We start from the raw sequence: 26,072 nt of genomic DNA on the forward strand, positions 1-26,072 counted from the left end.
GTTCTGCAAAGTAGCATCCAACTGCCTGCCAGCAAAACTCAGTCATGAAAAAGCTGTGATGTAGTTACCTCCCAATGGCTGGATAGCATTATCAGCTGCTTTTTGTTCATGAACTCCAGAACTCAGTGATGCAACACTTGTCGAAGGTTCACATTTTCTTTTTGCTGTACCAGGTACATTACAACTCTCCAAGTACCTAAAATACAATGATTTAAAAATATTAGACATACTAGTCTAGTGTCCAAAGGTCAAGAGTAATTTTCTCACTGGTTGCTTACCTGATGACGCTGTCCAAACAGCTAATCTGTTGATAGGAATACACAGGTTGTTCTTTCCAAGCCAATTCTTCAGTAGTCACATTTTTTGGAGCAGCTGCTCCTGCAGTATCCTTTCCCCCTACATCTTTCACCTGACCACCAGGAGTATTTTGTTTTTCTGTGGAAAGAGATACTGCTATTATGCAATTAAGACATTAAATCCTTGCAAACTCCCCTAAAAGCAACAGTAGTAAAGGTTTTTCATTTCTACGTATTTAGCAGGTCACAAATTAACCACTGTAAAGCAAAAGGTTTGTGCACTAATAGATGAATATTGTGCAAGTATTTTCCCATCCTTATGGATTCTTGGAGTTATAAAGTTTAATTAGATTGCATATGGATCCAAAGGGAATAGACACTATGGCTGTACGAGAATATATATCATTAAGGTTGAAACACACTCAGTATGAGGACAACTCTTGTGCCCACTTAAGGTATTTCTAGACAACAGCTTTAGGCCATGCCTTAACTGTGTTACACCAATATTGATTCAGATATAGCCAAACACAATATTTTCCCAGGCACAGTAGAGAGACATGGGACAATATAATTTGAGTTGATAAAAATACTGTCTTTATGCATTGATTAGAACTAAACTAGAAAAAGTCCTACTGTCACGTTATACAAGGCACCAGCACAAGAGACTAGTAACTGCTAATGTCTTACCTGCAAAAGACTCTTTCTTGTAGTCCAGTTTTGCCTTACTGTCAGTGAAAATATGCTGTCCTTTATTTTTGACCTTACGGGCATACTGACAGACCTCCTGCAAGCAGTTTGGTAAAAGAACAGTTATTTCAAAGTTTTGACATAAAACATTATACATAGTGATTCCTCAGTAGACTAAATCTAACCTCAGTTAATCTCTATCTTGCAATTAGTTTGATCATAGGAGAAACATGAATGTACACAATTTTATTGTGCAGCTGCAAAAATTGGGAATTGGAAAGAGAAGAAATTTAAAGTATGTTTCTTGCAAACAGTTACTCTGTAGTTTGTTTAATCTGCTTGAATATCTTGGATAGGAAAATATAAAATATACATTACAAAGACAACTTAAAAAAACCCTTAACCTATCACTTGGTAAAAAAATATTGGTGCTATGAAAGATAGTTTTTTTACTAGAAGTCTAACCAAGCACTGACAGGATGTTACAGAACTAGACTATAACAGCCTTCACTATCTGTGGAAGTAGTGAAGGAATGCCAGGCATCTATTTCCCTGTTCAATAAGAAATCCTGAGACCTCATCTGCTTATTCCACCAGTGTTTAAGAACAGAAAGACAGGAAAGTGACCACCTTGGCAAGAGCAGGACTCTGCTAAGTCTGATCAGAGAAGCACAAATCAGATTTGTGAGAATTAGCCTATAAGAAATACAACTTACCAAGTAAAATTTTTGGCTTTCAGAACTAAACACAAAGTAGAGCTCTAAGCACAAACTAAAAAATTGGCTTATTCCATTCAATTTATTTCATTCTATATACATGGTTTATTTTTGCAACATTAAAAGTGATCTGGGTCAAGCTATCCCCTGGTTATATAGGTATTACTGCATTTAATCTTCTTACTTTCATTTGGGAAAACAGTAATTACAGACTTTCCCCTCCCAAAACAAACTGCTCTCACATATCCAGCTGGTTTTCCCAGAAACACAGCATATAACATGTATCAGACATTAGATTAAGTAAACACACTACAGGTTTAAATTCTTCACAACACTGACTTTCATGCCTACAACTGTGCTTCACTACCCTGAGGCTTCATCTACACCAGAAGTGTTTATTGCCTTAGACAAAAGGGTTTTTCTACGATCAATAAAAAAGGAACATGGCATTTTCTTTATACTTTCTTCCATTTCCAATTTGAAAATGTTATTCTAAAAGTTAAAAATCCTCACTTTAACTAGTTTGTCTTGTGCCACACACTTGAACGAGGAAAAACTCAAACCTACTGGTTTATCCTTATGAGTGTCTTCATTATTATTTCCTGTGCTGTCACTGGAGGATGCCACACTCATCAAGTGCTCATGTGAGCCATTGCTACCTAGACTTCCATAGCCACTGGATCCACTGTTGTGTACAGGCTGTGAAAACAACAGCAAGAAAATACATATATATGTGTATACACACACCCCCCCCCGCCTCAGGACACCAGGAATTCCATATCAGGAAAAGAGATTTTATTTTACACTGGGTTTCTTGTTGCTTGGTTTTTTTGGGTTGTTTTTTGTTTGTTTCTCTGGAGGACTCCATAGCTACATGAAATTCTTAAGATTTCAACTGGAGCTTTAACGTACTTCAGTAAGTCTTGTCTGGTAATCATGAGTGCAAGTAATTCCCAGGATTGTAGCCAAAAATTCCAGTACAGTAGAAGAAGCTAAGCAAAATGTCACACAAAGATAAACACCCTTTCCTCAGCAGGAAATGGAAAGGGTAACAGTAAAGCACTTGCAGTACCTGCAGTAAGAGCCGATAGATTTGCTCAGTGATCTCCTGAACACTGGGATGAAGGATTCTATCCTCTGTGTAGTTGGGAGCAGCAAAGACATCTTCATTTAAGGGACCCCTGCACAAACCAAACATAGACCAGCTCACTGCAAATGCAAGTGTTTCAATCCCAGAGAGATCACCGCTTCAATTTACCACCTATATACCACAGAGAATCTAATGCTTATTCTGTCCCCTCCTGTCTTTCTTAAGGATCACTATGTAAACTTGAGGGAAGGGAAAACAAAAATATATTGACTTACGTCCTAACTTTGTGTCTTCCAATAATAAAAGAAACTTTTCGACTCCAAGGGTTGATGAAACTGGACCAGCTGGTGTCCATGGTGATATAATCTCCGTTCCTAGTGCAAAACCTGATTGGTGAATAGTCAAAAGGCTGCCCTCCGTACTGAAGAACTGCAATGAAGGATTCAAACAGACATTTCACATTAATGGTTGCACAATTCTACTCAACAATTCAGGATTTTACAATGAACTGTACAGGAGGAAGATGCCACCTGAGGGATACACTGATACATTTAGAAATACTGAGCTATCAGAATAAGCCAATCTTCATAATTTACTGGACTATGGTCAAAAAAATCACCCTTAGAATACAACAAGCTAAAGAAGACTGAAGAAGCAGCTTTACAAACATTGCCAGAATGGCTCTTATTTTCTTCTCTATGAAATAAAAAATACTATAATTTAAGATATGACAACTTCTATCATACCATTCTCAAGAAGATTTTCTTTATGTATGAAATATTAATTTATATTCAATTTGTTTACAATAGATACATACGCTTCACAGAAGTTCAAAATTGAGTGACTTCTCATTTTCATGAATTTGCACTAAGAATCAAGTTGTGCAGTAAAAGATTCAGTATTTACTTGTGGAAAAAAAAAAATCAAAGTCACAATTAATTTTCTCCTACTACTTGTTGAGGTTTTTGTAGTCCTTATTATTAAGTTCTAGAAAAAAATTTGTATTTCTACCACAATAAGAGGTTACATACTTTTTTTGTGAATTGCTAGCATTAAGGGTCTGTCATTTGGGTGAAGATGCACCAAGACTGGTGTTCCTATTAAGTCCTGAGGTAGGTATCCCAACAGAGGTACTGCTCTGGAGAAAGAAAGACAAAGAAAAAATAATAAAAATCAAGTAGAATACATGTGTATTTCATGTTTAAAACTTTTTCATTTTAAGTTAAGTTTTCTCTGCTGTTTTTCCTATAAAGAGAATGAATAATTTTAAGTTTACATTGGATGAAAAAGCAGTGCCAACTTAACAACAGTAGTACACTTAGGGCAAGGGGGGCTTTGTTTGTTTCTGGGGTGGTGATTAGACCAAATCAAGGAGTCTGCTACAGCAGTTCTGTCTTTCCTTTGCTGTCTAACTTTAGAGGATAAATACTTACCCTAATTTTAAAAGAGCATTAATAAAGTTTAATCTTGTAAAACTCTCATGAAGGTAAATAGTACCCCAATCCCTTGGCTGTGAGCCATGGCTAAGGATCACAGGATTATTACAGCTGAACTAGCAACAGGGGAGCTGACCAGCACTCAAGACAACTTTCTCACAGGCAGGTTAAGAGTTCAACTCAGAGGAGCTGCATGGGAGCAAGCTTATTAACTAGAGAATTAAAAGCAATGTTTCTGAATTCCTGCACGTTATCAATGACCACTTCTAGTGACGCAAAAAACTAATTTATGTGACAAAATAATTTTTATTGATAGCTTCAAGCATTTGCATTAAGGATAAAGACTGAAAGTTCACAAAAGCCTCTTTGCACCTTACCATGCAGGTTAGCCACTGAAAAAAAACGTGCTTTGGAAAAAAATGTAGTAAGTCAACGCTAGCCAGTAATGTTTAAGTTGCCAGATGCCAGCAAGTCATCTTGTAAGCTCAAAACACTGTACACCTTCCCCCCAGCCCCACTCACTGACACAGCCCCGGGGTAGGGAGATACTCAGGTGTCTGAAGTGCTTCAATGAAGAACTTAGCCCCAGTGCACCAGACAAGGGATCTGTGTCGTGTAGGAAGTCAAAAGCATTATGCAACAAATGCCTTCAACACTGCACTTCCAACAACCCACTGGAATTACATCAGCTCCCCAAAACATCAAACATACCCTTCCAGCAAAGAGGCTGAGAGGGGAAAGAGGATAGCAACTAATGCCTTATTATCAAAGCAATTAGTTTAATAATGAGTTTTAAAAGCTTGCAGATGAACTAAAGCAACGAAGCAGAAACTGGCATGAAACTCATACCACATCATCTCACTTTGACACATTGACATTTAGAAGTGCTGCCAAGTTCAAAGCACATGAGAAAAGTTGTGCTGCTAGAGGACTTTACAATCTCAGTCAACTCCAAATGACTTCACTTAGGGCTTCATCAAGTAACACCATAAGAAGGTTTTGTTCAGCACTGTTCCTGCTCTTTGCCACCTGCTTTATGAAAGTCAGGGATCTAGAATGTGAGACTGAGCTGGGCTTGCCTGTTCTGATGAAAAGGAAACTAAAAGATGATCCAGGAGCTTCCCACACTGCTGGAAAGAGGAGTTACAAATATGGAGTTAAATTTTCTTGATGGTGCCAGACAATAAAATTATGGGCAATGGTCCCAGACTGGAGTCTGGAAAGCTTATGCTGCATGCTACGAAAAGGTTTTTAACAGAGGAGTGCAAACACAGGAGGTTTCCCATACCAAGTCTCTGAAGGCTTTCAGGCATTATTGAGACAAGGCCAAAGCTGACCTTAGCCAGGACAAGGCAACAATTCTGTTTCAGGCAAAAGGATGGAACCAAGACCTCCCAGCAGTCCCTTCCAACCAGCCTTTCTTTGCTCCTGTAATGCTGTATTTGAGAATGATGTCTCGGCATCATTATGCTTCCTCATAATGAGGAACTCATAAAAATTCAGAGGTTAAGCTAATAAATTAATTTTATGAATGCAAATGCACGTGTGGCATAAGAATGGCTAATGAGGAGATGCTGCAAGTATAGTTTGTGTTTTATAGAATGACATTTAAAGTGCCAAAAAAACATGAATAAGAAGTATCTTTATATTATTATTGTAAGTTACATACAAAACTGCTTTAAATTAATTTACAAAGATCACTCTGCTGTGAACTACTTACACCCATTATACACATGAAGTATCAAATATATTAAAACAAATACATATGGGAATGACCCATTTAATTTCAAGAAAATATTTCTTTTTACTTAACATACTGTGTGCAGAGATCCACCTGCAGAGTTCAGACAAATATGCATTTTTTCCAACCCATGAACACGTACTGATTACAGAAATTAACTCTATTTTATGCAAGTCAAGCAACAGTTTCAGGGTTATATTATGAACAATGTGCAGTCAACAGCAGGTGCTCAGTTGCACATTTTTAAATATTAAGACTCCGCTTTCCCTAAGAATCTATTGCTTTGTGTATTCCACCAAACCCTGGAGAGCTTAAGAGCAATAAACTGCATATGCATGCCTTGGTAAACATTTATCTGGCTGCCAATGCTCTCAGGAGTTAAATAATTAAAAACAAAATCAACTACACAATCACGAGAACAGAAATAAATGACGCAAAGTCCTAACTTCAGACTAAGATGTAATCAACCCTCACTGGAAATGTTAGAAAATGGTATTTGAGAACAAGTGGTAACATCAGACTGAGAGGAAAGAAGCTTCCACAGTATCCACAGGGAAGGTATTTACTGGAGTTGTTCCACTCAAGCCCAAGAATAAGAGCAAGGCTCTCCACTCAGTGATCTTGCCATTTCTGTGAAGTGACTACTGGAGATCACTGAGCTGTGGATGCACAGAGGAACAGAAGCTTTGCACTGCACCCTCAGCCTCTTTGAAAAGATAAACCCACTCTGCAGCTGGCTTGGAGCATGTGTGGGAATGAAAGAGAGAAAAATCCATGAAGAAGACAGAACTACAGTGGATTAAGCAGTTCTTTTATCAACTTCAGCTGTTTAGAGGGATTGTATAAATCACACCATGGAAAAACAGTTTGTCAGCATTGCACTGTCTATCCTACAGGAACTCAACTTAGCCACAACGTCTGCCTCTCTACAGATAAAACTGTCTCAGAAGTCCAACAGTATTCTTTTTACCTTGACTCCATCTTAGTTGGACATCCCAATAAACCTCCTTTCCCCAATCCCTCCTCTCTTCTGCTGCATTTAAAGGTTTTGCCAAGAATGAAATATTTTTTCAGAAACAAGACTTCCACACAAAAAATACCACAGAATCTCAAAATTGTCCATTATACTCCTACTCTGTTTGAAGACATCCCCCTCATCTCAACCTACAAAGGAAATTTTAGCATTCTTAGAATGCTTAAAAACAAAGGGGAGAATCTCAGAAGTCAGATGTTACCATTGTAGCTATCTTAGTTTTTGCTAAGGAGGAAAAAAAAAAAAAAAAATCAAAATGAAGTCCCATATATAGCCCAAATATCAGAAACCACCACAAAGAAAATACCAAGGAAAGAGGAAAAGAAAGGGGAAAGGCAGTGTTTTCAACTCAGGAATAAGTGAATTCTCTTATCAAGTCTTCAAAATGCTACAATATTCCAAACTGCATCCCTGTCCTTAAAAGCTTGTTGAGATTATCATCTTCCCCTCAGCCAAACATGCTCCTGACTCTGAAAGAGTAGCTTCTGTTCTTTCCACAGACCTTATGGCTCCATCACCTAAATATCCTTTGCAAGACTCCACCAAAAGCAGTCCAGAAGACTGACTGGCTGCTCATGGCTTGGACAGGTGCACACTTCCCTGGGTAAAAAACTGGCTGGATGGTCAGGCCCAGAGAGTGGGGGTGAAAGGAGTTACATCCAAGTGGTGGCTGCTACCAAGCGGTGTTCCCCAGGGCTCAGGACTGGGTCCAGTTGTGTTTAATGTCTTTATCCATGATCTGGACAAGAGGATGGAGAGCACCCTTCATCAGTTTGCAGACAACAGCAAGTTGGGTGAGAGCATTGATTCTCCCAGGTAGTAAGTGACAGGACAAGAGGAAATGGCCTCAAATTACACCAGGGCAGGTTTAGACTGGGTATCAGGAAACACTTCTTCATAGAAAGGGTTGTCAAGGAACAGGCTGCCCACAGAAGTGGTGCAGTCACCATCCCCAGAGGTATTTAAAAAATGTGCAGATGAGGCATTTAGGGACAGGGTTGAGTGGTGGACTTGATGATCTCAGAAGTCTTTTGCAACCTAAATGATTCTATCAAAGCTTTAGACCTCAGTTCCTAAGTCTTTGTACATACATTAAGATCCCAGGTGATATTTCTGTTTCTAATTTAGAACGTAAATACTTACTCTAACCAGCTTTCATGACTGTCAAAGCAATGTGAAGTCTTCAGCCAGTATAATTTGAACAGTTTTTATATACCTTTTTTTAAAAAAAAGATCTAATATTGCATTTAAAAGATGTACCTCTAGTTGTATCTGGGCCAGCAGAGAGTGACAGCAGCATACTTGTTGAATCAAACTTAAAAACCCAAAACCTCACACCTAAGTGTCTCATACAGGTCATAATTGGCAGCACAGGAATTCTTTTGACCATGGGTTCATTGACTGAATTTATGTCCAGAATTTCTCCAGAGGGAAGGAAAGTGGAAGAACAAGTTGTTAGCAAGCACTTCAATACACTTAAATACTGGTGCAATGTGTTCTCATGCTTAGTTAAAATGGGCGGATGTACTTTTCTTAGGTTAAACACTCTTCAGCAGTTGCACAATTTTTTAACCCCACAAACACATCTTAAATACTACAAAGATATTGGATAGCTTGCTCAACAGAAAATTGAAAAATACTTTTTGTAAGTTACCTTTCATCTACATCCTGGAACAAACAGGTCGGTGTGTGCGTAGTCGTAAAAATTCTTTTGTCAGGAGGAATTCTGGGTGCTAAGAGAAAAATAAAAGCATATTAACTGGGGATTTTTCATATATAATACCTCAAGCTGCCAAAATTCTGGCCAAGAGCATACAGGAAAGCAGCTTGCTAGCTCACAGCATCTCAGCAAGGATAGAGAACAGAAACAATTCTCTTTCACTATAATAAAGCTTGAACAGCTCTTACTTTTAGGAAAGCAAACTAGTGTTTGTGCACTCAAGGATTACCTTCATAACCAGAATGGACTTTTTCTGCAAGCAACACACAGCAAAGCTGGTCTTCTGCTATTTCTGGATCTTGCACTTTGATAAGGTAAGGAGTCATCCGGAACGGGTGATAGCAAATCTCATTTTCACGCTCCTTGCCCGCACTAATAATTAAAGAGAGTTAATTATTTCAACAGATTCATCTTATGCTAAATAAAATTTTAATTTGCCCATTGTATTTCCCTCATGACACAAGAACTGCATATTAGCTACTAAAATAGCACCCAAGATCTTAGCTTTTTTTTTTTTTGTGGAAGAGAATCTAATGCTGATAATATCAACTTCCATAAAGATTGTGCTGTTCTTTCTACTGCCCAAAACAAATACCCACAACAGCATTACATGGAAGTTTGATCGAAAAACCCAGCTCACGCAAGAGATTAAGTTACTTTGTTGTCCTTCAGAGGGATGAATTTACAGGGCTTTTTTATGAAGACTGCTATATCCCCTCAGTTAACATAAAGATCATCTTTTTAATCAATATTTATTCCAGTTTAGAAGGAGTAAAGACTCAATATTTAATAACAGGTGTTTGCTTAACCAGAATGCAAACATAGTAATGAAAACAACCACCATTTACACAGTGACAAAAGAAAATCAGTTGTAATAAGTTTATAACAGCGGAGCTTTATAAAAGTAAAGCTTTTGAAACCAGTGTTAGTTGGATAAAAAAATCTCCAGTAACACCAAGAGTACTTCTACAGTACATCCAATGCAACACTCTGGAGCTCTGCATTACCTCCAATTCTTTTAAAGTTTATTCATACCTCAATAATAAGTATTCATTTATTCCAGAAGTAATTAAATAATTGGATCCACTATTTTTGTTACAGAAATGCTGCCAGAGAGGCAGCAAGCATCAAGAAATCAAATTGCACAAGAAAGAACATGAACTACGTTGCCAGCTTTGCCTAAATTTAAAAAAAAAACCAAACAACTAAAGATGAGTGATTGGGGGCAGGAAAAGAAGGAAGAAAACCAAACCCAAAGGATTGTGTCATTTATTAACTGCAAAAGAGACAAGTCAAGTTACCCTCAAGTATCTTCCCAGGGGATACTTGAGACAAATTTGAGACATTAATTTTTTAGAATGAAGGAGACTCTGAAGCAGGTGCCAAACAGAACAGCTCTATTTACATGAACCAAAGGCTTTCCAGAGCAGGAGGAGACACTGTATCACCTTCCTTTATGGCACAAAGGTCAATATTCACATGGATTAACTTCCAAGATGCAGCTTCCCAAAATGAGTTCAGTTTTCTCTGTAGCTCTACAGTTAATCAACTCAAGGATGTGCATATGTTTTGCTTTAAAATCACATTATGAAAAAGCATGAAATGTACATACCATATGGTTCTTATAAAAGTCTAATACTTATGTAATGCTTGGTTTCATAATGCAACACTAGGCTTTGTAATATTGTCTTACCTGATGCGACAGAAGAAAGATTTCTCTTCCATGCAATCCTGGGTGGAAGACTCTAGAAATATTAAGCATATTTCATACCAAGTTACAAACTACTAGAAGATTATGATATTTTGTACAAGAATTTTCCTTAGATAATAAAGGTTGAATTTTTTTAAGTTTATGTTCCCTGAAGTCTCCATATGTATTTGTTAAACAATGCACATCATAGGCAACTAAATCTGAACATCACTCAGATTCTGAGGCTGGCGTGTGACTCACAGCTCCTTTTATCAAGTCTTTTTCCTAAACATATCTAAACAGCTCTCCAGTTTGAGCTGCTTACTCTTATCAACTCTTTCACAGTACTTTATACCAATGACCAAAAATGCTTGATTACCTATGACCCCAAAATTTGACCTTTTTCCTAGAAAGACACAAGGACAGCTCGATCACCAAATACACTTCCTATCATCCCTCTTTTTTCTGAAGGCTTCTTCTCATGTTTTAAGCTTATTTCCCTCCTTTTCCAGAGTAGCCACTCACTGATTTCCAAGGGAAGCTCTGGCATTTCAAGGGCCTCCAGTGCACAATACCTTTGGATATTATATTGTAGGGCAGCTGATACACAAGAGAGTGTGCACAGTTCTACTTACTGCATTTCTTAAACTTGAAGCTATACACAAACATAATAGAGCTACAGAAAATGTTTCAAGAAAGTAAAACCAAAAAACCTCCTGCATAACTGAGTAATCAGGATTATATGGTCAGCATTTATCACTGACCCTTTTTTGAGCCAGAGGTTGCACTAGAGACCCCACAAGGTCCCTTTTGACCTACTTTATGTATGCATTGCTTAGTACATGTTTATTGCTAATTGGTTTTTTTAGATTAAATATGGTTCACACCCTGGCTCAATGTCATAGATTTAGTATGCAATGGATTGGAATTTCAAACATTTAGAGCAGACTTGAATTTCAAGTGTTTATTTGAAATAGTTGACAGATATTTCTCAATTACTAATGGCTGTAGGTACGTGAGTAAAACAATCCTACCACGAACAAATATCAAGTGCCCTGAGACACCTCATACTTCACCATTAATTATGCCTAATATAATTTTTCTAAGGCTGGAAAAAGAGAGCTATGATTACACTTAGTGAGTGCACAGTGCTGGCAGCTGGAATACCTTTTTCTACACCATAATCTAGGTGTCCAGTATTCAAATCATAACCATTTTAAAAGGAAGGAGACAGAGTAATGTCCCCTTTATACTTGAGGAAGAGAAAATGTGAAGAAAAATTGTTTTAATTTGATTGCTAGTAAAAGTGGAAAGTAAATTCACCATTCAGCATAAATTCCTACTTTGTTTTCTTTCACCAGCTGGCTGAAAGGGGCATGAGAACTGATAAACAATGACATTCAGAAGACTTTTGACCAACAGACAAATCCTGCTGATTTATAAAATAGATTTATACACCTAGTATTGTCCAGAGATGTTCTAATAATGCCCCTGTGTGCTATACCCTCAAAAAGTGATGGGGGGAAGGATGGAAGGACATTCAAAATCAGTGCAAGTATTTGCATTTGTATGACTGAAAGAAGGTCAGAGAAATATCTGCTGTTGAGACCACTCACCAGCTCTATTGCAAATATTCCATGATGGTAATCTGTATGGGGTGGTAGAAGTATAGAACACACTGACATCCTGAGGTGCCAAGAACTCCACAAATTTGGCATTTTTAAAATAACCCCTCTTGCAGCGGAGAATAGAAGCAGCTTGATCAGAGATGTACAAAATTTTCCCAGTTATCAAAGACACAGCTACAGCAAACATATCCTAAAAACAAAAATATCAAATTATTTAGACAGTTTGAAACATTCTTCAGTGCAGCACATATTTCTGAGAAAAACATTTAAGATATAAAAACATTAGTAGGTTCAAAATGAGAATTAAGGAGATTTTATTTTATTACAGATGTAGTTCAACACAATCAATCTGCATATGAAGTAGACACAGACAGAATACTTTCCAATTATGTAGTAAGAATAATACACTACTATTTACGGGTTACAAGCCCTAAATATCATTGTCTAAAGTTCCATGATGCAGAATGAATTTGCAAATTAAGAATTAATGACCTTCCACCTATATAACTTCACATTTTCCCTGTGCTTGTTACAGGTATGGTTTACATTTATAAAATTCAGCTGTTTGTAAGAGGTTGTGTTAGTTGGTCCATCCACTGCAAAGTGAAAAAAATGCTCTAAACCACTTAGTAAAAAATAATGAGTACACAGGTGGGAAGAAGTCCCACACACTCCACTTGTATTGTTTCTCTTCCTGATGCAGAGGAGCTTCCTGCGTCACAACCCTTCGTGCTCCATTCACAAACCCTGTACAGGAACTTAAGAGCTGTCAGCAGAACACTGCTTTCACAAATGGATATTCAGATTAATTGAACAATGTTTATGCTATTTGGCTGAATTTCTCAGTTGTACTCTACACTTCCTATTTATTTCACCTTGTGGGCAGCCTTTACTATTCATAGATTCAACAAAACCCACCTACTTCAACCTATGGAACATCCCCCACCATGCTCTTGTTTTAGAGAATTCAGAACTTCATACATTCAAACAGAGGTTTCAGTTTAAAAAAATAGTAGAAGGCAGTCTAATACACTTACATGCCATTATTTTTTGAAGGCTCCATAACTTATCCCTAAAATACTAGTAATAGGGAAATAAATATAATTTAAAAAATCATTCAGATTATCATTTCACTGCTAGAACTACATTGATGGTCCTAGCTGTTCTTATCTCAATGAGAACACAGTATCACTGGATCCCACAGAAAGCCTTGTACCTGTTGCAAAGACCAGACAAATCCCACAGAAAAGGACAGAGTGATTCCAGTATTTTTGTCACTCTTCAGTCACACTAACACAAAGAACTGGTGAAACATCAAATAACCTCTAGTTATAAGAATAAGCTGAAGTGATTCACCATGTGCCTTGACTAAAATTTGGAAAAAGTTAACTCTCCAACTTTTGCAAGTGCACTAAAATGAAAACTAATGATATTTCACAGTGCTTTGTATCTCACGGATATTGGTATGTGTCACACCACGACCTCCAGGCACAAGGTACAATTCAGAGGATCAGGGAGTTCAAGACTACTTATTTCCCACCTAACTGACAGAAACAAATTGTATTTGTGAAGTCTGAAAAGGCTCAGTTTCTCCTCAACATCCCCTGGAAGGCAAAAGGCATTTTCTTCAGCTTTGTGGCCTAACTACCAACTCTTCCCTTGTAAAAAGAAGGCATGCCTGAAAATTCCAGCTCTAGAAAACATTTTCACTACACACTGCAGACTCAGGTCACCACACTCACCGCATTTTTCATGATGTATTCTGAGGTTATAGTCTCAACTTCTTCCACTGTGTAAGATGATACATTGAGACCAGCAGGTTGGGATTCATTAATCATCAACAACTGGTAATATTCTTCATTGGCTACATGAGAACAACAAACAATTTATAATCAGGATTATCAATAAACACCCAGCCTAGAAGCAGTAAGCAGCAAAAACGTTTTTTGGCATAAATGCAGAAGTTGGGAAGTCTAGGCACTATTCCACATACATCTTTTGCCTTGGTACAGCTTCCTCATCAATAACTCAAATAAATGTGCACATCTTAGTATACCCATATATGAATGGTCACGAATTTCAGGCTGTTGGACAGTTCAAACAGTATGAAACTGTAAATTGTTTTCAAATTAATTTTCTAACTCAACCAAACAGTAGTAAAATATGAAGCCTCTAGAGAGCCGCTTTAACTCCCAAAGGAGCAAAAGTTAACAGAGCCAACAAGTAGGAATGACATGAAAATATCTGGTTAGAAAGGTTTTCAGACATAATACAGTTCTCTGTGTTATGCCAAGTTTATTTAAATTCCTGTTTTGAAAGTTTCACTTTACCCAGGTTGGCATTAACTAGGCAGTATCACACTTGATTACCTTTAACTTGTTTAATGCTTTTAAGGGCATATTTCAATGTCGTTAGGACACTAGATTTGCCTTTGACTCTCTTCTCAGAAGGAAGGTGAGCTTTCAGCTCCTGCAATGTTTTCAGCAATTCCTTTTGTGTTTTGGCTTTAGTGGACTGCTCACTACTGTAAGATGAAAAACAAAGAACAGAACATCACTTGAATGCCTGAAGTGACACATCATCCTCAAAGAAGCCCAAATGCACTCTGACACTTGTCATACACATCAATTTGTACCACTAGCCTCATTAACTTTTCCAGAACCCAGTAACAACTTTCAGAACTTATGGAAATTCTTACATTACCATTTAAAATGAAAGATTTACCACCACCTGGAGTGTGATTGTAAAATGTACTCTTTATGTGCAAAAGTACATATGCCCAAGCACCACAGAATTTCTTTTTTTCTCTTTGCCACAGTCTCCCTCCTCCCTTTTTAGTGGTATTTTCCTTAGTTCCTTTCAAAATGAAACTCAGAAATGTTCATGGACTTCAAAGGAGAGAAGCAGGAGGCCCATTCAAGTCTTCACCTCCTGTTCAAGCAGGTTCTCTTAAGAAAGGTCCCTGAAAAGGGAATGGCAGTGGGAGAGTATCAAGTTAACAAAACAAATGGAGAAATCCTTTGAATAACATATCCCAGCTAAGCATGGCAATACATTAAGTAAGATAACGAAACTTTGACTAAATTTATAAGGAAAAGAATCAGAGGTGGCTGGAGACAGAAGCTGCATTCACAGTTCTCAGGTGCGTGTTCAGGAGAACTGTCTAAGTGTAGAAGGTGATACAGAGATTATCAGTGCCAATATCAGAAAGTTATCACCTTCCTTTACAGTTCCTGGTATCTCTCCCCATTATTGAGAGGTGCTGACACAATCCAAAAGGAAGACCAAAGGAGGTGAGGGAAGTGAGGGAGAGGATAGCAAAGATGGATGGCAGATGGGTAGGAAGGAGTTAAAATAATAAATCACCTTGTTTTTCGCACTGGAGATTTTAAAAGCTGATCATTCACCATGATCAAGAGGATTACAGAGCTGTTCTTAAATCTTCCTGAAAATTTTTTCCCTTCCAAAGGGAGGTCTTCTCTTACCACCTGATTGTCATGGCTGGTAATCTGTAAGAAGTTACCCTAGGCACCACTGTAGAAACAATAATCTTGGCAACTGCACTGCCTGACTGAAGCGGTCAGTAAAGGGGCTTCAGCTTCCAAGTAATTTTCAAGAGGATTTCTGAACATTTTTCTGGGAAGTTTTAAGAGCTTGAAAAGGTAGATAAATCATCTGACAGGTGTTAGGTATATTTTACCAAAAATGGTTGTAAAGTGACAAAGCTGACTTGTACTAGAGAATACACATTGTTCTAGCTTACATCACAATGTACTATGAGAAACACAGTATTCATTTACTCACTGGTCATTTTGTACCAAGAAATAATGGCAAGGGATCAAACAAAAAGAGCATACTACTCCCTTGGGAAACATTATGTTCATGCTGTATTAAAATCACATGTACAACGTGGCTTGACAGTTTGGACAGCTGCAATCAAACAGGGCTTTGTTAACAAGAGGTTCATAGAAGAACCCTCCATGCTGGCAGTAGGGAAAAAGAGAGAGAGGAAAGATTATGAAATAACTGAGCATATTGTTGGTTTGTACTCTCAGAGTACAGACTGCTCCATGAGAGTGGTCAGACTCTTCTGCAAGAAAAAAAACCTTTCCAAATTAGCCTACGGTAGCAGCAAACACAGAAGATGGACATTCTTGGAAAATAAGTTACTCAGCTCCAAAATGTTTTTCCAGAGAGCAGTAGCATCAGGCACAGCAGGCAGCCACAGGGAAGGTGTGACTTGCAGAGGACAGAATAAGGAAGTTCTATAAAGATATGAGCTTTTCATCTTGCTTTTTGTGGACAGCAAACTGGAAAGGTACCTACAGATAGCAAACTAGAGCTGTTGGTTGGCACTGATACTGAATGCAAACCCCAGTAGTCTGAATCAAAGATTGAGCCTACAAAGATAAGTAGTTTAGCAGACTACTTTAGTCTTCTCTTTAAAGAGCATTCTCTAGATATCTTCAGTCTCCCATTCCCAAAAGATTATCAGATTCTACCCTGTAACCCCCTAGCACCGTGCTTGATGGCTGGGGAGAACACTGTACCATCTGGATTCCTAATTATTTTGGAGCAGAGAGCTATTAATGAAATTTAAAACTGAAATGTCAAAAAAAATCCACTAAGTAACTCCCTCCGAGATCTTGCAAGTGAAGAGAAATGAATCAAGAGGAAACAAAGATTAAGAAATGCCTTTGGTTCACCCTTTCATACTAAGCAACATAAACTCTAGATCACAATTTCCAGTTGAAAATACAGCGTGGAACAAGCTCTCCAGGTGCCTGCAAGGCAGACACAGAAAATATGTTGAGCAAGCAACAAATGGTGCATAGGAGTAATTTTAATTTACTACTTTTCCAGGAACTGCATCAGGTAGAAACATGCTCAGGTAGGCAGGTCTCAGATATGGGTCTTAACATCACCATGCTCTAGCTAGATAGCCTTGATCTGCTCAGGACCAGGTTCTGATCTCCTGATCAGCTGACTTAAAAAAACAAGTACAGCAGGGCACTCTGAAGTATCTAAAGATGAGCCTTCAAGCTACCATGGTCCTCAAGGCTATCAGGGACAGAAGCAGAGTTCACACAGAGGGATTCCTGCAGCTGGTGTTTGCGTATCCTTTATCCTTACACCCTGGAGGCTTGAATCCCAGCAAATGGAACATAGGAGAGGCAGATGATACAGCTGCTGGACACCAGGAATAATCCAACTCAATGGTGAATTCTGATATTAACACGCTACCAGGTTCAGATTAAATTCTGAAGAGTAAAAAATTTAAAAGCTACAAAACCCCACCATAACTGAAGCAACATTCAATGGGACTCACAAAAAAAAAAAAAATTACAGAGTTAAGCTACCAAATCAAAACAAAGTAACATGACTTTAAAGGTTACCACACAACTCACATGGAACAGCAACAAAAAGCTCTAATTTAATCAAGTGGTTAATACGACATGCTACTGATTATGGACAGGAAGAGAAGCAAAGACAGGATTTCTTGTGTAGTCATCCAGGTTGAGGCAAAACAAAACAAACAACCCAAAATATGACATTATCTCATTTTTAGCATTTAGCATACATGCAAATTACTGAAAAATATATGCCTATTCATTTACCTGCATCCACTGCTGGACTGATTGTGTTCAGAGTTTGCAATCATCAGACTAAACGCATTTGAGCTTGAACTAGAAAAAGGAAAGAAAAAAGATTAATATTTGGAAACCTAACAAACAACTTTTAGTTAATTTTAGCTTTTTATTTTCCTATTAATGACTGGCTACCTAAAAAAAAAAACCAAACAAACAAAACAACAAAAGACCCCAAAACCCCAACCCCAAATTTTAAAAGCTTCTGCATGGTACAACAAATGGGCACTAAAGCTGTAAACATTTGTCTAAGAAGCATAGAATACCTTCCTTGAGCTGGAAAGGACCCATAAGGATAACTGAGTCCTATCACCGTGGTCCTCACAGGACCACTAGGGAGGTGGTTCTTAATATAGCTTTGCTCTGTACAATAAACTATTATTTAAAAGATTAAAATAGCATTGTATCGTCACACAAGAATCAACTGACAGGTTTTGATATTCAACTACAGAAGTTGGCGTACAAGAAAATAAATAAATAAGGCAAGTTAAACACACAGTGAGTAGAGAGATGCAAATGATGCTGACCATACAAACAGCAGAGACCTTTTCTTTATAAATTATATTACACAATTTACATCACATGAGAGTACAACTTAAGTAGCACACTCAGCTCCATGCTGAAGAGGCTTTATATCTTAGTTATTATTCAGAAATATTGATTCAAATGAAAAAAGTCTTCAGGGGCAAAAATAAAAATGAAATGTATTTAATGATAGCTATTACCTTTTATGACAGTCTGAAGATTCCATGAGCATTGCTGAATCTTTCCCATTTTCATCAGATTCATGACCATGAGAGTCATGCCCACTTGAATAGTTTTCATTTGTGTCATTCCCACTGGAGTCATTTCCACTGGAGTCATTTCCACTGGAGTCATTTCCACTGGAGCCACTGCTCATTTCAATATCTTCCTGAAGAACTTCATGAGAGTGTTCAGGCTTTGCTTGAATTTCTGAATCTTCAGCAATCATCTGGCTATGGTTACTTGGAAGTCCAGAATAATCACTCATCTTCAGCTGCTCTTTTAAAGAGAATGACGGAGAAATGTTTCCACTGATACCAGGCTGCTGCTCAGGGTTCTGCTCCTCAGTGCTAGAGGAGAACCCCCAGAACTTGATAGAGTCCGTGGGACACTCATTAGAGACACTGTCAAGACCAAGAGCAAATCAAGCCATATTCAGAATTTTCCCTCTGTACAAGCTCTGTTCGGAAGTACAGATCCAAAAATCTGAGGAGGAAGGGAAGGAAGAAAAAAAAATTACTTTCTTATTTGCCTTGCTGACAAACGAATTTGCACTGACTGAAGAAAGTAAAAATTGACATTCATGGTTAATATATTCAGCACTTAAATGGTGAAATGTTTCAGTTAAATTGAAAATCTCAAAATGTTTTATCATGAAAAGGGTATTTCTTTTTTAGTAAAAACCCACACAAAAAGAAAGTTGCATAAACATGGAAAAACTCCTTAAAAGTTCACATATTCCCTTGTTTTCTATTTTCCTACTTAATACTTGTCAGTATTGCTACCTAGATTTGGATAATATGATTTTCAGTGAAACCATTCACTGCCTTTCAGTTTACCTTGATAAAGAAAATACTGCATTCAGACATCTGGACGCTGCTTAATTGGTTTGGAGGAAATTTGGGTTGTTTTTCTGTTTTATATTGGGGGTTTTTTAAATACATAGTTTTGGGGTTTTTTTCTTTTAAGATCAGTTGGGAGGGAACACTGCTATACTCTTCATGTTTGTCTTCGTACAAAAGCCATGTACGTAGGCAGACAGAACATACAGTAGGAACAGGGAAACAAAGAATACAAACACACTTATTTACCACCACCAAAAAATTCTAAGGCATGAATAACCCTGAGAATAATTTTGTCTACTGATTACCACTAATTTGGGGGGGTATGATAAAAATTGCTTGGAAAAGTAAGGTTAAAACAAAAAAAAAAACCCATATCCCTGCTTTTAAACCAAATTCTAATGCACCAGGCTCAAAAATCAAACTGTATACAGAGGTGAATCAAGGACAGACCAATACTGAAGTACCATCAAAAGAGAAGTACTAGAGAGCAGTTCAGCTTTATTAATTAAAAAATCATATTTAATCTGAGTCACATCCTCATTCATTTCAGCAACTCCGAGACAACAATAGTGTAAAACTATGAACTAAGATTCTCTTTTGAGAATCTCTGTTGCTTTCAAGACAACAGAACAATATGCGTTCCTTTCTCTTTGTTCCTTTAAAATATTCAAGATTACAGTTATTAACTAATAAACCTCTGACTGGAATAACAGTCAATAAAAAAATTCACAACCAAGTTTTGTTAATATTAACTACAGCAGTTTTGTTTTAAACACAAATAAATAAATATTTATATTTTTAAGAAAGACTGTCATTGAAAACATTCACAATAGCAATTTAAAACACACTATGATTCAACTTCCCCCAAAGCAACACCACATGGAAGCTATTTTCTTACCCTCCTAATTGATGTTTTTCCAGACATCTTACATTTTTTTTTTAGAGTTTTTCAGAAAACACTACTTGTCTCCTCGTTAGGTCAAAATAATATGCAAAGTATCTGCTTTCATTTAAAAGTATAGTTTAAGGACATCCACTTAGGCTATCAGTAATGGTATAAAAATATAAATATTTTTTTTCCTTACAAGTTTATTCACTAGTACTTTATTATAGGTGATAATAGAAAAACGCCTTTCAGTAGAGTAAAATATACTGACGTTTCCCTTCTACATGTATTCCCTTCAGGTACTTCAATCCAGATAAAACAGACATCCTGTTAGGCTGCTGTATTGAACACTACTATACAGGCACTGAATTACCCTTCAGTAGCTCTGACAGTTTTTTTCTGGACTAAGGTTAACCACTTTTGTCTTGAAAATTACATAACCAGACCATGCGATAAAAGAATATTTACTCTGAGACGAAACTGTAGGATTATGTCACAATGGCACATTCTCTGGTGGCCAATGATTAACTAGGTCAGATAGCTCGTCTCTAATTTAGTCTCTGCGACAGAGCAAGCTCACACTTCCCCTTGCCTTCCTTAGGAGACCTTTGAGTGGAGCTCCATCGGCTCTGGCCATGCACTGCCCACGAGCCTCAGTGCCCAGTGCTGCCCATGCCAGCGGCTGCAGAGGCATGGCCTGTGCTCAGCCACGCCTGGCTGGGTGTGAGAGGGACCAAAAGCACCAAGGAGAGCCAAGATGGAATGTGGCACAGGGAAAGCTGGCATGGGCAGCACATGAGACAAACCTCCTGTTACTGCACAGGTGAGGAGGGTTCTATAAAGGTGTTGATTCATTTGCACCCAGGAGATGCTCTGAACACTACTGCAAGTGCTGAGTAAATCAGAGCATGTCTGGGTAAATAACCAAAGCCACTCTCAAAAGCCACTTCCCGTGTGTCAGTTGTCTATTATTCCTCAGAGGACACTGTGGTTATAAAGCTCTATGGAGAATTAGTGAGTAAAGGTAATTAACCCCACCATGATTGAAATGAAGCTTTCCGAAAAAAGGCACTCACAGCATCACCTTAAAGGAGGTCTGAGGTGTACAAACTTAAGACAAGAGCTAAAATTTCTCATACTATATTCTGTGCCCAAGGTTGGAGTTTCTTCCTGTTTTCCTGACAAAATGCTACTTTGAAAGAGCTTTAGATACATGAGAAAAAATACTGCCCTGATCAAAACACCACTATCTGCTAGGAAATTATATGTTTTCTTTAGAGATAAGGGGAAAGAGTGCTCACAAAATAAAAAAAAAAAAATTAAAAAATAACTTTGGGCTGCTATATTTAATCCTATAAAGAAAACTATGTAAATCACTATTTATAGGTTTATAAACATGAACTACCAGAAAACAGACTTTAAGCATAGCCCTAAGTTCTGTGAAGATAATTAGCCCAGTATATATCACAGTAATGTGGTTTTAGTAAAATTGTGCTATTTATAGAAAGCAATGACTGTGCCACAGGTTTCCTACTCTGATGTAAATATTTTGTGTTTTAGTCTTTAGGCACGAGAAACCTCTTCTCCTGAATTCTGAAGCCAGAGAGGATTACACGTGCTGTAGAATTTCCACCCATGAGAGCTGTTCACAAATGTTTCTTTGACACAACCCTTCCTTAGCAAATTATTTTCCCAAAGTCTTTTCTGCAATCCTTGGAAGTTTAAGGGACAATTAAAATGTGCCATTGCTAGCATGTAGAGTCTTACAGTTTGAAATTCTGAGTTATTAAACCACTGGTGACTAATTTTCTCCACCTCCAAATATCATCTATTGTCTCATCTCCTCCCTTCTTTCCCTGACACCCAGGCTAGCTTCTGCCAAGTATTTGTAGGAAACTTCATCAGTGTTTCCTTAGATGGGAGACAATTGTTCCCTAAGTAAATAAATACACAAACAAATTATATGCTATCCAATAACTTTCGAGGAATTTCCCGTAACTCCTGGAAAAAGAGTTGATTGAGTCAATGACAGTCAAGCTTTCAGAGTTTTAAAAAACATTTTTATTTTAAGCAGTGAGTACAGATTGAGAGAATTACCAACAGAAAAGAAAAAGATGCTGACCCTTAGGAGACACTACATGATTTTTTTTTTCCTCTTGATACCTGGCAGAAATTTGTGTCAGGAAGCGATTCAGTCATGTCACTTCTGGTTCTAACTGACAACATGCCAGAGCTTCTGCAGCTTTGCCCACACCTAATAACTACATTAAAGTGACTACAATTTGGATCCCAAGGACAATCACACCAGAAAAAAAAAAAAAAAAAAAAAAGAGTATTCAAGTAATGGAGAAAACACAAGCTTGTCATCTTTAAAGGTATCTTTCCAAATGAACTGGCTCAGCTTGAGCTGGAATGGGTTTTTTTGGCAAGACTGGAAGATTAATGTCACTGAAAGTCAGTCCTGCACAAAATTTCTTCTGTTTCAAAATCTCAAAAGCCTCAGTGCCAAAGGCACATACCAGAGTAAGAAATACAGAAGAGTAAAGAGGAAGGAACAAGAAAAATATTAGGATAAACTTGCAAGAGCTTCTGAAGAAAAAGAAAGAGGCATTTCTAAAACAAGACTTTACTACTTTGGGGGAATCTTGGTGCTTTTTAAATTTATTATGCAATGTTAATATATGCCCTAACTTTGGAGACATTTTCTTAGAAGAAATTGGAATAACTGTGAGAAAAGCTCAGACTGGCAATAACCCTTCACCATGCTCTGCAATTTAGATAAGAAGTGATGCAGCTGGCTAGACTTCACTCTCAGCAGAGAAAGACCTTTAAGTGGAACATCTGCATGCAGGCCCCAGCACTGTGCAAACACTTCAGGTGCACAGACGGTCAGACATCACAAAGAGATTAATTATCTTTGAAACTAATCTCAGGGAAAATAACATAATAAATTGCACATATTCATCCCACTCATATGCTTGAATAAATTCCCAATCACTAACGAAACAACACTGGAAGGCAAAAGCTTGCATGTTTTCCTTGTCTGAGGTTCTCTCCTGTTACCAGTTTGAGGAAGGCAATTACATCCCATCCCAAGTTCAGGAAGCGTCTGAACATGGAAACACAAAGAGCTCTTTTAGGTTTGATCTTGCAAGAAGCCAGGTTTTTCTTTATTTTTTTGTCCATCTTTCTAAACTTTTAACAGATATTGTCTATTTTGACTCTATAAATAAAAACTTTTAAAATATTAAATTGGCATCAGTTAAGCTTGATTTTAAGGGAACTGGCTCACAAAAAACCATTCTATTCATTCTGGCAAAGACTAGAGCTTGCTAAGATCCTGATGCAGTGTGTGAAAGACACCATAATTCCACTGAGCATTAAGGACAAACATAGGCATTGACTTGCCAGGTTAGATATACAGCAAATGTCTTCTGGTTATTCATTACCCAGAGTTACTCCTTTATCCTGCAGTAAGACGAAGGAAACAGCCAGAACTTTAACACCACCAAAAAACCACACTAAAATATGTATAGACAAATGCTGAAAGAAGTAACTGAGCTTCTGCTTTTGAAAAACACCCTTAAGAAGGGTTGTAGAACACCAAGGAGGCAGATTTCTTCTGAAACCATAACTTTAAACCCAAAAATCTTGTTTTAGCAGAGATCTGGTTATATTCAGAGAATGAATTTTTCCAGATTTCTTTTCACACAAAAACTATGTTTAGTACTGGCATATAAAGGATGAGAAACTAACAATCCAGAGTCAAAATCATCCAATTCAAGATCTGAGTAAGATCTAATGATTTGAGTCTAAATTTGCAACTACTATCAACTTACCAATATTCCCAACAAAGCAAGAGCCACAGTATAGTTTTTGACTACAGATATGTAAATATTCGGTACTATTAACTGTACTGGCACCTATGGGAGATGTTCCTAATGGTCAAGATTAAATTTTACTGAAGATCTTGTCAACAAGAAGGGCTTCCACATGTCTTCTGTATTTTCGTTTTGCAAAATTACAAAAGTTTTCTTATTTAGATGATAAATAACTAGCAAGGGTTTATCATATCATGCAATTTCAGAGATAACTGAAAATTAATATCTACAATGAATGCATTCTCCCTGTGCAATTAGACAATAATTAAATGCTTGGTAGTCGAAAAATGTTACAAGAAAATGTTGGAAAACAAACAATAATCCAAAAAGTGACTTGTTCAACTGTGCAACTTCACCAACATTGAGAGCTTCATGTTTCCCTAGCACGAACAATTAACAGACTACCTTCACTAGGACATTTTCTAGGAAGAGGGGAAAGAAAAAGATGGCAATCTTCTCAGACTATAGGAAACAATAACAAAGATGCTCAATAATTTCTTCCAAGATCTTTTTACTAAAAAAAGGAACTTTTCTACTAGATTACTTATCTCACTTCAAGTAATCATGAACAAGTTTTGCTCTTTTACTAAACAAGCAATGAGATGCAATTCAGTTTTCTACTTATGTCAATAAAATTATTAGTATACCACAAATGCTCCCATAAAATCTGAATTTCACAACTTTTTGATACAGATTCAACCTTCAGTTCGAGAAAACCCTGAACACAAGACTCTTATTTAGATAAGAGTTACTAATAGCTTTATACGGGTCATCCTCATTAACCACTGCTTTCAGCTGCCACTTTACAAAGGGAACTGATCAAGACACAGCCCTGTTCCAGAGCTGTCCAAGTGCCACCCTGAATTCACAGCAGCACCTATACAGGAAGAAGCTGGCATCAGATCAGGGCCCACAGTGACGATGCTTCCAACTAGATTGTTTCCTCACTGAAGAAACTCAAACCTGAATTTAAGAATAAGTATGGTTTTAGGCTAAAAATGTTTTAGCTTCAACTAAGGTAACTCCCAGTTTATACCCAAAATATTGTTCAGAATTAATACATATATATGACTTTAAACTCCAGTTTAAAGATAACACAAACACAGAACAATATATTTTCTGCATAATCTCTAAAGGGGCAGGAGGGGAATCATCTTTCTACTAGCATGAATCATAATAATTATGTGCATTTCTTACCTGTTTTTTCTACGAAAAGGTGGTAAAAGTGTTTATCAAGCTCCCTCCCAGCTAGCATCAAAAGCATGAGGTGCCTAGGTCCAGAGTCTCCCACATGCATTTAATTCTTGTCTCATCCTCTTCTACTGGAAATCTTTGACCATTACAGAGTCCGGACACCTCTATAACTATAAAATATAAAAGAAATACCTGGGCCCCCCAACAGTGTCCTCTTCAAACAGATACCAGAGAGATGCTCACAGCTATGTCACGCCTATGCAGATAAACGTTGGTTAAACATGAAACTGTCATACAGCAGAGAAACAAGACACAAATTTGCATTTTAAACACTTTTGCTCTGAAACAAGATCTTAAAGAGTTTAAAAGTAATAGCATCCTCTGGACTAGATAAAATAACCCTTCGGATTCACAATCAGAGTGGTATCATACTATGTACAGTCTGCATGGGCTGACACAGCCACTGAGAACACAGGGCTGGCCTCCCCAGTAGGGCACAGAGCCAAATGCCTGATGTGGTCAGCAGGAGCTCAAAGTGCCTATGAAGTTCGGTTACGATATCATTTTATGACCCTATATCACTTATAGGATTGGTAAGAGCATTAAAGATTTTACCTTTACAAAATTTCAGTTACAAAATTTCAATTCATATAATGGTTGAGATCAAAAGAGACTTCTGGAGGTACCTTGTCCAACTCTGTTCAGGCAGAGTCACCTAGAGCAGGCTGCTCAGGACCACCAACAGATGACTTTTGGGTATCTCCAAAAATGGATATTTCATAGTCTCTCTGGTCAATCTGTTCCAGTGCTCACTCACTCTCACAGTAAAAAAAGGTG

The 26,072-nt window shown here is 37.5% G+C and overlaps 1 protein-coding gene across 1 annotated transcript in view; it reads right to left on the reverse strand.

The window, feature by feature from the left end:
- The window catches only part of LOC309576854 (period circadian protein homolog 2-like), a 45,940-nt gene that overhangs the window by 11,128 nt on the left and 8,740 nt on the right, over positions 1–26,072 (reverse strand). The window contains 17 exon segments of the mRNA XM_082288423.1: positions 69–196; positions 279–435; positions 984–1,080; positions 2,267–2,398; positions 2,772–2,880; positions 3,065–3,218; positions 3,821–3,927; positions 8,654–8,732; positions 8,949–9,091; positions 10,413–10,464; positions 12,026–12,227; positions 13,780–13,901; positions 14,407–14,561; positions 17,656–17,724; positions 18,411–18,804; positions 18,807–18,915; positions 25,428–25,491. Coding sequence (XP_082144549.1) covers positions 69–196; positions 279–435; positions 984–1,080; positions 2,267–2,398; positions 2,772–2,880; positions 3,065–3,218; positions 3,821–3,927; positions 8,654–8,732; positions 8,949–9,091; positions 10,413–10,464; positions 12,026–12,227; positions 13,780–13,901; positions 14,407–14,561; positions 17,656–17,724; positions 18,411–18,804; positions 18,807–18,825 — 2,119 coding nt within the window. The 5' untranslated portion in view covers positions 18,826–18,915; positions 25,428–25,491.

Source organism: Coloeus monedula, assembly GCF_965178545.1.
Source record: "Coloeus monedula genome assembly, chromosome: 10".
In the NCBI taxonomy this organism is placed as follows: domain Eukaryota; kingdom Metazoa; phylum Chordata; class Aves; order Passeriformes; family Corvidae; genus Coloeus; species Coloeus monedula.